Source organism: Notothenia rossii, assembly GCF_949606895.1.
Source record: "Notothenia rossii genome assembly, chromosome: 1".
NCBI classification, from domain to species: domain Eukaryota; kingdom Metazoa; phylum Chordata; class Actinopteri; order Perciformes; family Nototheniidae; genus Notothenia; species Notothenia rossii.
The window spans coordinates 90,810,053-90,823,843 of NC_136912.1; the positions used below are offsets into that span (position 1 = coordinate 90,810,053).

A 13,791-nucleotide genomic window follows, 5' to 3' on the forward strand; every position below is an offset into this window, starting at 1 on the left:
GATTGGCTATATAATATCTTGTACAGTCAGTGAAACAAATAATTGTACAAAGGCTTGATATATTTTGTTATCCCAGAAAACCAAATGCTAATGAACAGAGGGTCTAAAGATATGATCATCACTGTAGCTCTAGTAACACTGACCATGCCGTAGAGCAGGTCCAGAGCTCTGAGTCGGATGGACTCGTCCTTGTCGTCCAGACACTGGAGGATCAGGTCTTTATGAGACTGCACTGACTTGGGGTGAGTCTTCAGGATCTTTGACATAGCCAGCAGGCCCAGGTACTTCACTGAAAAACAAACATGACATCAGCGTATATTTCATCACAGACAAAAGAGCACCCTTAGCTTTTCGTACCCTAGCGAGTAAAATATATATATATTTTTCTATCAGCTGATATTATTCTCTCACGTTACAAGTATGTCGTTATAATATTTTTTATTCAGGATTTCCATTTCAACTTCCTATCATTTGGAAACCAGACTTTCCTTACTTGATTGTGTCTGCAGCTAGACCACAAATACCTGGTTGTAGAAATGTACTTTGGTTTCCAGAAGATGAGGAACTCTTTGAAACTGTTCTAGAGAAATGCATTACCACTACCACTACCACTACTACTAATAATAATACTACTACTACTACTACTCAAAAACATTGCTAACTGAATCTATTAAAAATGCTGTTTATCTATTGTTGTGTTATCTTCCAGGCAATAATCAATACAAAATCTAATGTAAATGACACAAAATAAATATCAAAAAGGAAAGGAACACAAAACATGCAGCACAATGGAAAGGACACACAAACACACACGGTACAACACACACACTGGAAACAGTCGTTTTGTTTTGCTTTATCCTCCCTTGTGTAGTAGCCTGGCAGCTTTTCTTTCTAACCAAAAAAAGATTTTTAACGATTCAGAAATCTGCTGAATCATGGCCTTGTGTCGATTATCTAATTCGACAGAGACAAATGCCTCTCAGGTTGTTGGATCAATGCGTGTGGCAGTCCCCCTGGAGGTGAGGCGGGCTGAAAGGGAACACTGCAGGAGTGACCGGGGAGTCAGTGCAGCAGCAGTAGGAGGAGGAGAGGAGAGGAGAGGAGAGGAGAGGAGAGGAGAGGAGAGGAGCACACTGGATGTTCCTTCAGCTGATTCTTTATCTCAGCGAGGAAGGCCTAACCGAGTAATGAAATGGGAAACTGATAAACATCTCAAAGAATGTTTACTGAATTGCTGCTTTCAGTCAATTTGTGTACAGCGCTATTTTTGTCATTAAAAACTGAGATAACATATAGCATAATGTCTGCTGCATTAAAGATAATATAATAAATGTATTGCTAATCGATGCATTAAGCATATTCCTGCAGGTGTGTTTCTTTCAGATATCTCAGTTAAACTTGATGCTGATGTATATTTCGCTTGCACAAAATGTCTTTAGACAATTATTGACTGATTGATGGTATCTTTACAATCCAGAGATGTCCTGATCTTTTAGATCATTACCGTATCAAAGTATTGAAAGCGGTTCACCTAAAGCATGAGATGCGCTGAAAGGATAACCAAAAGCTAAAACCACAGGTTCACAGTCTGCTCTAGGAACATCAAATGTCTATTTTTCTACTTCACACACAGAACTATCTATATATGGGTGTCCAGATAACTCGAATGGCTAAATGCAGTATTCTCAGCTCCAACTAGAAGTGTGTGTGGGAGTGTATTTATAGAAGCAAGCCTTATGTTGGAGAATAAACTGCAAACTGGAAACTCTTATCCTTTTCAAATCGAAGCAACAAACCTGGGAAAAACCCATGTTCTGTATCATGCACAGGATTAGTTGTGAAAGGTATTCACTTAAGTGAAGTGGTGTTCTAAGCAGGCCTCCTAAATTAGGGAGGGAGTATGGTAAGGCTTCGAGTTATCCAGAGTCAGGGGGACTTTTTCGTCTAAGAGGGTGGACTGTTCCATATTCAGAAACACGCAGACAATGAGAAAATGACACACTGCAGGCATTGACAGAGGGCTCACAGTTCTGGTCCGAGTCTTCTATCAGGATTCGCAGTTTCTGCACACAGAGCTGAAACAGAGAAACAGAGAAAGAGAGAGGAAGCAATAGAAAGGGGGGGGGGGGGAAGAAAGGGAGAGCCATTAACATCACTTTCCACAACAGGTTCAGTCTAGTCCTACAAAACATAAATGAGACAAACAAGAAGGAGGACATTGGGCTAACAATGGATGGTGCATGCATTTGTTGAAATCCAAAGTAAAAAGCAGGAGAGAAAAGGATGTGTGAATCGTGCAAACGTATAATCACTGATGTGTGTCTACTTTACATGTGTCTGAACAGAAAAAACAACATGGGGGAAAACACAGTGGTTCAATCGGGGTGGAAATGGTTATGATCAATGTGAAACCAGATGAAGGTGCAGAAGGAGAAGTGGAACCCATGAACTTACCTGGATACTAGCACTGTGGTTAGGCATCCCCGAGGACAACGAAATCAACACTGCAATGTGAGACAAACAAGAGGAATTAGAGAAAAACTAAACATTCTGTGAGGAAATGAAGGATTCAAGATGTGTCATTAATACAGAGGGACTGGAATAGAGCACAAAACACTTCAAAGTGAATAAGAGTTACTGCTCACATTTCAAACCAGAACTGACCTGCTATCACTGTGTTGACACATTCATACAGCAGAGACATGGCAGAGGTACTGTGAGAGAGGGGGGAGAAGCAGAGATAAATATATATATGATAGATCTGTCAAATCAAACAGACTTGACCATCTGTGGAATGTTCCTCATCTAACCTGTGGATTAGGTTGGTCAGAGGTTCGATCAGCTTCTTCCCCAACCGTGGCTCCAGTGGTGTGAGCGCACCAAACTGTAAACAAACACAAAGAGGAGACAGTAGATTATGCGTCACATCAGAATTGATGGATTCAAGGAGTTACAAAATGTTTTATCAAGTACACGTCTAAAGCTTTTATTGAGATCTTCGAATCGAGCATCAATTGTTTGTCGTAAGAAATGTATAGCGTTTTATGTGTGCGCGCTGCAGCCTGCAAGTAGTAGAGCAGTTTACAAAGTGACATTTTGCAAAAGGACTAAACACCAACAAATAGGAATGGAAGCAGAATATTTATTTAGGTAAAAACATATATACCGTAATTTTCAGACTATAAGCCGCGCCTTTTCCCCCATTTTTCGACGCTGCGGTTTAAATAACGGTGCGGCTAATCTATGGATTTTTACAGCTAACGGCCACTAGGGGACCTCCTAAATCTATGGGTTTTACAGGTTACAGTCCACCACCTTTAACTCTATGGGCTCTATGGCCGGTCCGCGCCCCCCACCTTTAAGCGGCGGGCTCCAGCAGGAAAAGCTGGAGGCCGGAAAAGAGTGAGACAGGTAGCGCGCAAAAGTAAAAGTGGAACCGAGAGTGGTATGAGAGACAGAACGAGAGCAAGACAGACAGACATTACGAGAGCGAGACAGTTTGTCCCCGTACCACTGGTTGAAAACCACTGCTGTAGATCACTGCCGGTACGTGCGCTGGGAGCGCACCGTTTAAGTTTGAAAGTTGAAAAGTTTGTGTGTCTGAAACGCTATGTGATACAGTACAGTTTACACAGCACATGTTCTGTAGCTACTATTGCACTAAATGCTAACACTTGAATACGTTATGCAAATATGCAACTTGTTTGTTGAAATGTTAATAAATGGGAGCTTCCTCAAACAGCCATCTCTTTCCCGACAATCCCCTCTGTGCACGAGCCTTACATATGGTAATGAAACATTAAAACACCTGCGGCTTATAGTCCAGTGCGGCTTATATATGTACACATCATTCAATTTAGCTGCTGCGGCTTATAGTCCAGTGCGCCTTATAGTCCGAAAATTACGGTACATAGAGAATAATTGCTTCTATTGCTACAACTTACCAAAATACCACCTTTAAAACACAATCAATAGCTCAATTTCAGTGCCAACGTTAAGGCAAGGCAAGGCAAGTTTATTTATATAGCACCTTTCAACACAAGGCAATTCAAAGTGCTTTACACAAAATGAAAGACATTAAGAAAATGGCATTTAAAATCAGTCATTAAAAAGAAAAGATAATAAAATAAACATTAAAAGAAAAAATACATGGATAAAAGTTACAGTGAAGTCTAAGATGTGAATAGTTCAATTAAAAGCAGCGACAAAAAGAAAAGTCTTCAGCGTGGATTTAAAAGTAGTAAGAGTTGCAGCGGACCTGCAGGTTTAGAATAAAGCTTCTAACTGTTCGATACATCCTTAGAAAAAGGGTTATAGTTTCACTTGTATTGAACTTATAGCACATGTAGGAGAAGTGATGTGAACTTGTTATTTAAAAGAAATGGCGTATTTGTTTAGATTTGGTCAGCCATGCAGCATGTCACATGACCATACTACATGTTGGCCAATTGAGGTTAATGCTGGTGAAGCAACTAGTATCGCTTTTCTCTTTTATGATGGATTCATCCTTGTGTTATTGGTGCAATACTATGAGCTATAAAAAACGTGGCTTGGTGGATCACAATATATAATGAATGCCTTTGATCCATTGTGATAAGAGCATAGTACAGGGTATATGCAGGAATCCTGAAGTCAGATGTAACGCCTTTTAAGACCTTTTTTAAGACCCTTTCCGTACATTTTAAGACCTCATCGCCACGGTTACCTTGGCGACACACTTTACCTCACATTGACTATATACAGTATTGATTGTCCTTCCTCCTTATCTTCCAACCATTTGGACGCAGACTTGCATTTCCCCATAACGATGTTGTTTAACAACCGGCGTAAACGGACCTTCGAGCGCTATCACGGGATGCCAGAAATAAACTCCACAGAATCACACTACACACCTACGCCATGATTACATTCAGGCAGACTGTAGAATACAACCTCTTTGGACCATTTATATACTTATTGAAAACAAGCTACAAAATGTAATACCTTGGGAAATGCAGTTTAATAGCCTTCATTTTCGCTAAATTAATTCATCAACTTTTAATACTTGTTAAGACCCCGCGGACCCCCTGTAGTAGCAATACAAGAGCACATGTTTACACTGATCCAGAAACTCTGAAAAGTGAATCTTCCCTGTATCCTGTTGACTCACCAGTTTGATGATCTTAATGAGAACCCAGTTATTGGTGGAGGAGGTCATGAGTTTGAAGAAGAGCGGGGCCAGAGACAGGTAGTTCTTAGGATTCCTCCGAGCCAGCTCACAGATAACATTTACTGCTGCAGACTGGACCCCTGCAGAGGAGCAACATGATCAGAAGATAGCAAGCAATCCAAATAAATGAATTAAGTCAAGACTCTAAAACAATGATGTCCCAATATGTATGTATGTATATATATATATATATATATATATATATATATATGCTCATTTTCATTCATTTCTTACTTTTTACATTTTTTTTTTTTTATGTTATTAACCCGTGTGAATGTGTGCTGTACCCTGTTGCTGTTTGAACGACTGAATTGACCCACGGGGATTAACAAAGCTCCATCTTGTCTTATCTTATGTGTATGATATAGCAGAACACAGGCAAAGACATGCTTTTTATTATATGCGTGTTAAAAATCTCTCAGGATGGCTTATAAAACTGAGATAGTTGTTACATTTCAAAGTTCATGGGCAAAGTAAATTGTCAGCCACATCTATGTTCAATTCATTTTTAAGGTGAATCTACCTTAGTATTTTTGAGGTTTAATAAAACCCCAGAAATTCTTCCTCCTGTTTTTCCTTTTTCTCAACCAAAATATACCACAAACATTAACCCCAAAATATAAACCAAACCCTGCATTTGTAAAATGTAAGGACTCTTATTACAAGCGACAAAATATCTTCATTAGATGCATTTTTTTTTGTCCGGCAGTGGCTCAGTCAGTAGGGGCTTGGACTCTAGGGTCACCGGTTCAAGTCCCCGACCAGACCTAAATATGGAGTGTGGTGTGCTACTTGGAGAGGTTCCAGTTCACCTCCTGCCCTGCCGTGGTGCCCTTGAGCAAGGCACCGGGCACCCCCCCTCACTCCTCTTGCTCCCCGGGCGCGGTACACTAGCTGCCCACTGCTCCTAGTACTAGACTCCTGGTGCTAGGATGGGTTAAAAGCAGAGAACACATTTCACTGTGTGTGCGGTGTGCTCTCCATGTGAGGCCATTAAAGAGGGGTTCATCCCTCCCATTCTATCTATCTATTTTGTTTCATTAATGTGCGCAGCAATTTCTTGTGCCCGATGTTCAATAAATAAGTGTGACACCACACTGGCATGCCATAAAGCCGGATAAATGTCCTGCGAGAGGTTTTAGTCGGTGCAACAGAAATAGTCCCGAGCTGTTGAATATTCCCAGACAGCCCTGGCACTCTCACAGATGAGCCTCCCTTAATCTCATATTCTTAGGTGCTGAATAATTCATAGGGTTCAGGTGACAGAGCACAAGCTTCCTGCGTAACAGACTGAATGCAGAGTGTCTCGGTACCGGGGTCTGGATCCTCTAGTTTCTCCTTCAGCCTGGGGAAAGCAGGTCGCAAGGACTCCGGGTACTTCAGGAACACTTTGTACATGATCAACACCGCTTTCTTTCTGATGTACGGTTTAGTGTGGGACATCTGGGGGGAGAAGTAAAGACAGTTTATAAAGCAGGGTGTATGCAGGAATCCTGAATTAAATGTAATTCCTTTTAAGACCTTTTTTAAGACCCTTTCCTACATTTTAAGACCTCATCGCCACTTTGAGCTCTAACCGGTTACCTTGGCGACACACTTTGCCTCACATTGACTATACACAGTATTGATTGTCCTTCCTCCTTATCTTCCAACCATTTGGACGCTAACTTGCATTTCCCCATAACGATGATGTTTAACAACCGGCGTAAATATACTTATTGAAAACAAGCTACAAAATGTAATACTTTGGAAAATGCCATTTAATAGCCTTCATTTTCACTAAATTGATTTATCAACTTTTAATACTTTTTTAAACACCCTGACATCTTGAAGGCGAAATACTGAGACACAGGAGGAGTGAACGGAGAAACAAATAACTGTAATATGAAAAGAAAACCTAAAGAGTCATTGTTGGGAAACCTTCTGAAATATTCCCTATGACTCACCAGTGTCATAATGTCATTGGCCAGGTCCCGAGCCAGGTCAGGGGTCACAAAACAAGAGAGGCCGGTGAGGGCAACACCTGTGTCGTACTGGTTGGGACTGCTGAGATCCTGGGGGGGAAAGGAGAAGAAAGATATTAGAGAGAGACCAAAGGACAGAAAAGGTTGGCTGAGGGATAAATACCATCAGATTCCCAGAAGAAGAAGAAGAAGAAGAAGAAGAAGAACGTCACTGACCTTTCGGATCTGATTGGTTGTCAGCATGATGACGTCAGTGCTCTCATGAAAGCACTGCGATGCCGCCAGGTAGCCAATCCTCTGCAGGAATGAAAGCAAGAAATGAAATGATTACATACTGTGCCGTATTGTGTTAGAACTGTATATGTCAGCACAATGCTATTATTAAAAACACCCATCAACCTGCAGCAGAGGTATTCTGTTCTAATTTTGGATTTTAGGACATTTTAATACCATGAAGACCTGGTGAATTCAGTGCCTTTGAAGGCTTTAGAGCAGGGCTATTCAATTGGCGGCCCCGGGGTGATATTTACCGGCCCTTTGAGTATAATATTAAAAAGTAATCTAATTTTTTTTAAAGGGCCAGAGTGCCTTTATTTAAGACAGGGTGTTACATTGAGAGATAGAGGGGAAGACAATGCCTGAAAACTTCAGCGGGCTCGGGTTTCGAACCCACCTACTAGCTACTGTAGTGACAACTCCTGTCATTGATTGCATCTCTGCGTGAATGATTAGATAATTTCACCTAAATGAAATGAAATGATGTTGATGGTTAAATGAGCTTCACACGTCGGCCTACTGAGTTCTGAACTTGCCATTTAGATATATGAAGGCCTTGGGGCCATGTTGTTTGATTGAATTAAACACAATATAGTCACTCCACTATGCTGTTGGAGTATTGACTGGATCTGAAGATCTTAATAGGATTGCTCATATTTCAAGCCATCTTTTTCCCGGCCCCTTGCTTTGGTTCATTTTCTTCAACCGGCCCCATTCCAAACTAATTGAATAGCCCTGCTTTAGAGGATCCACAGGAAAAGGGATCACGACCATTAATCCAGAAAGTTCTGCATTTGCAAGACGTCTAAATGTATTCTAATCGTACCTTGTATGTGAACTTGGAGGAGCTCATGACTTCAACGATGTTGAAAGCGGCCCAGCTGACATCATAGCCGAGCATCTGAAGCTGTAACATGAAAAAGAGAAGAGACAGTGGGTGAATAAAAGTAAGATGTCCCTGTGGCTCACAGAGAGGCTCGATGCAACAAGCCCTCTAAAACTAAACGTGGGCCTCGTTGGTTATAAATAGAAAGAGTGCTTTTACAGAGATTGTGCTCAATAAGTGCGGCTGTGAGCCATTATGCTGTGTAGTGACCATTCTTCATCTGCAAAACCACATGTGGACATGCAGGTTTGCTTCCATTTAATACAAATGCATGAAGTGGTTTGTAGCAGGTCACTTCTATTTACCCCTGACGAGCCATGAGCCAAAACAGTGGGCTTTGATTCAACATGGTGCTATTTGAACAGAAAAGATCATATTCAAAGGACAAAGAGTCTGTGTGTGCGACTCGTCCCTTCTTCAGTTATTACCATGGAAGAGATTTTTCTATTGCGTGCATGCGTCAATATTGTCGGAACATTTGTAATCATATTTGAAAGCATCAAATGTAATGCCTGCCTTAAACGAAATATTCCTTTTGACAGGATATATAAATAAGATTATATTTCTGACCTGCTTTGGGGGTCATGTGAGAAACCACAATTATTTCTTATGAATCGGATCATATCGGATTTGTTTGTTTAATTGTTCTCTTTGTTTGTCTTGGGTGTTGATTGTTGAACTGGTTTCCCTGATAGCATTGTAAGAAGAAAGAGACTTTGGCTTAGACTTAGTGAGTTGCTCCCAATAGCAGAGACTTGTCGTGTGTGTCTATCCAGAGAAACACAGGTGGGTTTCCACTGAGAGACAGAAAATGATAGTGTGTATCAAAGTAGAAAGAGAGAGTGATTGTGTGGAGGGTGCTGGGAGAACTTACGTAGGTGAGCTTGCACACGGCATTGGCTTTGACAGCGATGTTGTCCTGCTTGAGCTCCTGTTTGATTTCATCGATGCATGTGGAGATGTACTTGGCCTAAGGGCAGACAAAGGAGAGGACAAACAACAGACATCAGATCAGATTAGGAGGATTGATATCCGCAGTGGAAGGCTGCTTTCAGGCCCCAGAAACAAGCTGGAAGATTTCTGTTCAGTCTGTGGCTGTTATCCAACCCAGCAGAGGAGGAACTGAATGTAAAGCTGCAATTAAATATAATCAACTATACTATTGTTTCAGTAAATAAATGCAAAAGTAGTAGATTATATAGTTTTTAGGCCCTCGCATATAAAGATATCCAGAGTGTCCCGGTTTTTATTATTTATCCTATTACACAGAATATCTTTGGGGTTTGGACTGAAGAACAAGAAACTGCCTTGGACTTTGGAAAACTGGAATGGACATCGTTTATAACTTTCTGACGATTAATAGTCTACAAAAACAAACGGTATATTATTCGATAACGACAATTATTGTTAGTTAAAACCCTAGCAAAATGATTGTTTTGCAAGTCAGATAAAGTCAAAAAGGTCCTGAACTTTATCAAACAATTTATATCAAATAATGCAGGCTTTAACCCTGAATGTGCCCCTTGCGTCGGCCTACATTTCTTCGTGTAGGTCAAACTCAAATCACAAGTCATTGGTTTTGGATCAAAAAGTATAATGTCATTCATTTCCTGGCGTGTGTCAGAGTATGCTCCCCAGCTGGGCCAGCCAGTTTCTGAATGTAAAATACAAAATGTTGAGGTCCTGTTCCAAGTCCCAGAAAGATATTGCATGTGGTTTTGGCTTTTACACCAAGAAATGTCCCGTCCGGGATCTTGACACACATGAAATGTACCACTTGTCTATGAGCTTGAACACACTTAAACACTGTCTACGCATATGATTTATAAAAAATATGAAAACAAAGGTTTCATAGAATTCAATTCAAACTATATTTAAAGACTTTTTGTTAATTGCCAAAGATATTTAAGAGCAATTCTACACACAGCTATCCTGCTATCCAGGTCTGCAAATGTTTATGCTAGAGGTTTCTGATCAAAAAAAATTGCTGTTTCTAATTTGATATAAATGAAACAATGAATGTCAGAAAGAACCATTCATAAAACCCTACTTCCAGTATTTTTGGCGTTTTTAGGAAAGTTGAAAAAACTGATTCAAAGACTTTTTACAAATTAATATTTTTAGATTCATTTATTCAATGCCTAACACTTTTTAAGGATCAGCAGGACCCTTGTAAACACGAGTAAAATATTAAATTGTACCACTTTAAAATTACACAGCTGCTGAACATTTCTTTATGCTAGTCGAAGGCTAAAAGCTGACTCTCTTCCATCCTCTGAAGCATTTGAACAAAAGAGCGTTTCCAGGGACTTCGCGCCTGAATGAATGAGTGAAAAATAGCTCTTCAATAAACTCCTGAAATAGAGAGAGCAGGATGTTCATTTCATTCAACACTGGAGGGCGAGCTAAGTGAGACCACATGTTAGAGAAATCAGTCAACCATTGTTGAGAGGAGCAGACCAGCAAAACAAACACACACATATAGCTCTGTAGAGTGAGAGTGTGTGCTGGTCATGTGTGTGCAGTCATGAGACAGCACAGTGTCTGGAGGAGGGGGAGAGGGGGAGAGGGGGGGGGAGGGGGGGACTGAGCTCTGATGCTTTCCTGGAGAAACTGAGGCTACCAAGGAGTGATTCAACAGCAGATCACCAGACACACACGGTGCTGCATCACACTTGTTCTTAACGATTGTTTCAATAACTGAAATTGTTGTCATAATGCCAACAAAGCCACTCTTCAGCCAACAATGCAGACTCAGCTAGAAATAAACAGGAAGGTCTGTGCTTTAAAGAAAAACAAGAAGGCGCAGTGTCTGCTGAAGCCAAAACTTGACTCTACAATATTAGAAATATGCTTAAAGTTCTTACTGGTAATCTATAACATAGGACATCCTGAAAACTTCTTTCAATATGGCTGCTTTCAATTGGCATGTGAGGGAGAATGAATGAATGAACCGTACAAAAAACGCAGCACACACGTGAGAAACAAACTGTGGGCCGGCCAGGAAAAAGTCCCACACTGAGTCGTACACACACACTCACGATAGCGTATTAATATTTCAGCAAACTGTCCACTGTTGACTTGGCAACCACCACCTTATCCAGGCAGCCCAGGTTGGGTTACAACTCGAGAACTTCTAGGCCCATACATTAAATCAAGAGATCAAGAATTGATAGCCTCGAACAACATAGCCGATCTAAATGCGAGATTTCCAAAAATACATACAGAAATGAGTACTTGTGTGTTGGTGAATAGATGTTTTGCTATAGCTTACTTCAATTCATTAAAAATGTTTTTAATATTTGTATTCTGGCATGCAAGTTTTCACAGGGTTATTAACTCATAACAAACGGTCCTTTAGAAGGTTAGGTATAACTTTAATGAAACACAAATATATTAATCTCCAAGCAAAATGTTTACATAGCTGATACGATGTGGGGGTTTTGCTCCTGCTTTTAAATTTGGTTTTCAAGCGGGTTGGCGAGCAGTAGGCTACAACTCTGCCACGTTGATAAAATCCCAAAGATCCCTTCAGGTTAGACACGCTACCTCTACTTTTCACATCTGACCTAAAGCTGGTAACTGGTGTGCACACACACAGCAGCTTCGTCTGCAGCTTCGTGCAACAACAATCCAGGGATTCTGCATTTCACATCCAACCCCTCCAACAACCTAACATGTTTAACAGCAGTAACAATGTTAGACACAGTGAACACAGGGACAATAAAACTAAAAGAACAAGCTGATGTGAGAGATGGAAACGTGACTGTCCCCAAACAGTGAAAGCCCTCTAATGGTCCATCCATCCCCCTCCTCCCTCTCAGGTCTGTGCTGTGATGAGCCTGTCATATTCACAGAGCTGTGACAGGATGACATCAGCTTCAATCACTGTGGGGCTGTATAAAACAAGCTGCTGGCTGCCTGACTCATTTCTCATGATTTACCCGTTTACAGAAGATGTGCTGTTTTTTTAATTAACAAACGCACAGTCACACCTGCATTTGTAAACTCATTTTAAACCAGACAGAGAAGTTAAGGCCTGTTTGACACTCGTGTGCCCATGTAATTGGAGCATCATTCATTCAACAGGGTCCTCAACTCACAAGAGACACATATCACTGGATACTTCCTACAAAAATGAATCTCTACTCAGATCCTTCAATGCCTTTCTGCTGGAGTACGTAAAGTATTTCGCAAGAAATCCCCTTTGGTCTTAGAACAGAAAACTATACAACCTATATTTTCTATTTGGCTTAACATTTGGGATAATTTTAGTGGTAACACTGCTCATGTTTTGTGGGGTAACCCTTTCAATGTTTCCTACTCTTCATCTTTACTCATTGTTATTGTGTCTTATCTTGATCTGTAAAGCGCTTTGGGATGCATCTTGCATGCACCAGGTGCTACAGTATATAAATACAGTTGTTATTATTATGAAATACAAAAGGCGAATAATTGATAATGTCATGGTAAGAGGCCTATTGGTAAAACTGAAATTACATCTCTCATTAGCAGTAATCTCTGGTATGATCTGGATGAAATAGAAGATTAATATCCCGGTGAATTCTGATCATCTATCCTCCAACGTCTGTCAGTTAGCTACATTTGCTAGCTGTCAGTTAGCTAGGTTTGCTAGCTGTCAGTTACAACGTCTCATTGCTTAAAACCTAACATGTAACGTTACCATAAAGTTAACATCAACATTAATTAAATAAACAGTTATTTATCAAACGTTTAAATATCATTCACCGCCTAAAAGCAATTGTTTTGAGTAACTGTTGGTGAAATGACTGAGCAGACGCTACCGTTAGCCGGCCAGCCTACCTAACGTTAATTCATCTAGCGTTAGCTATTAATGTTAGCCGGCTAGCCTACCTAACGTTAATTCACCTAGCTTTAGCCATTAACGTTAGCTAGCTGCTCAGCGATAACGGTAATGTCACTGTGTGCTGAGTTAAACACATGAATGAATGTCAGGTTAAATATTGTTCCGGTGACACTGGGGGTTGTTTTACCTCTTCTTCCTTGTGATTCCTGATGCCACGTACTAAATCCTGAAGATTTTTATCGAACATCCGATCGATGCTCCCTTTGACAATCTTCAAAGCCATGTTTGCCTGTGACTTGTACCGCTTGTGTCCTGCGGGGCGTCTGCAGAAAGGAGTAAGTGGGTGCCGACCGACCCTCTGGACTGTCTCTCATCCACCCGGGTACCGAGTATGTGCAGGGTCTGCTGTTGTTTACCAAGCCCGGGCAGATGAAGCTGAGGCCGGACGGGTCGTCCTGTGTTGTGCAGAGACGCTGGGAATGGATCAGTGTAGGAAATGGCAGACAAAATGGCGTCTTAAGTCAGCTGACTTTAGTATTATGCGAGACTCTCATAGCAATCAGTGGAATTAAAGGTCCAGCGCTCCCTTCAGAATAGAAATCTGTTTGATGACAGATTTAGACATTCT

At 40.9% G+C, this 13,791-nt stretch overlaps 1 protein-coding gene across 5 annotated transcripts in view; it reads right to left on the reverse strand.

Annotated features, from left to right (window-relative positions):
• ap3d1 (adaptor related protein complex 3 subunit delta 1) overlaps nt 1–13,678 on the reverse strand; it is a 41,083-nt gene extending 27,405 nt beyond the window's left edge. For 4 of the 5 annotated variants that reach the window (XM_079664929.1, XM_079664931.1, XM_079664928.1 and 1 more), the window contains exons 1-12: nt 13,351–13,678; nt 9,210–9,305; nt 8,276–8,356; nt 7,390–7,470; nt 7,156–7,263; nt 6,523–6,652; nt 5,150–5,289; nt 2,811–2,884; nt 2,665–2,714; nt 2,455–2,504; nt 2,027–2,075; nt 144–289 (exon numbers count right to left, since the gene is read on the reverse strand). In XM_079664929.1, the coding sequence (XP_079521055.1) occupies nt 144–289; nt 2,027–2,075; nt 2,455–2,504; nt 2,665–2,714; nt 2,811–2,884; nt 5,150–5,289; nt 6,523–6,652; nt 7,156–7,263; nt 7,390–7,470; nt 8,276–8,356; nt 9,210–9,305; nt 13,351–13,446 (1,101 nt within the window). In that variant the 5' untranslated portion in view covers nt 13,447–13,678. The remainder of the gene's footprint in view (nt 1–143; nt 290–2,026; nt 2,076–2,454; nt 2,505–2,664; nt 2,715–2,810; nt 2,885–5,149; nt 5,290–6,522; nt 6,653–7,155; nt 7,264–7,389; nt 7,471–8,275; nt 8,357–9,209; nt 9,306–13,350) is intronic. The other variant, XM_079664930.1, reaches the window with a different exon arrangement.
• Nucleotides 13,679–13,791: the final 113 nt, after the last annotated feature.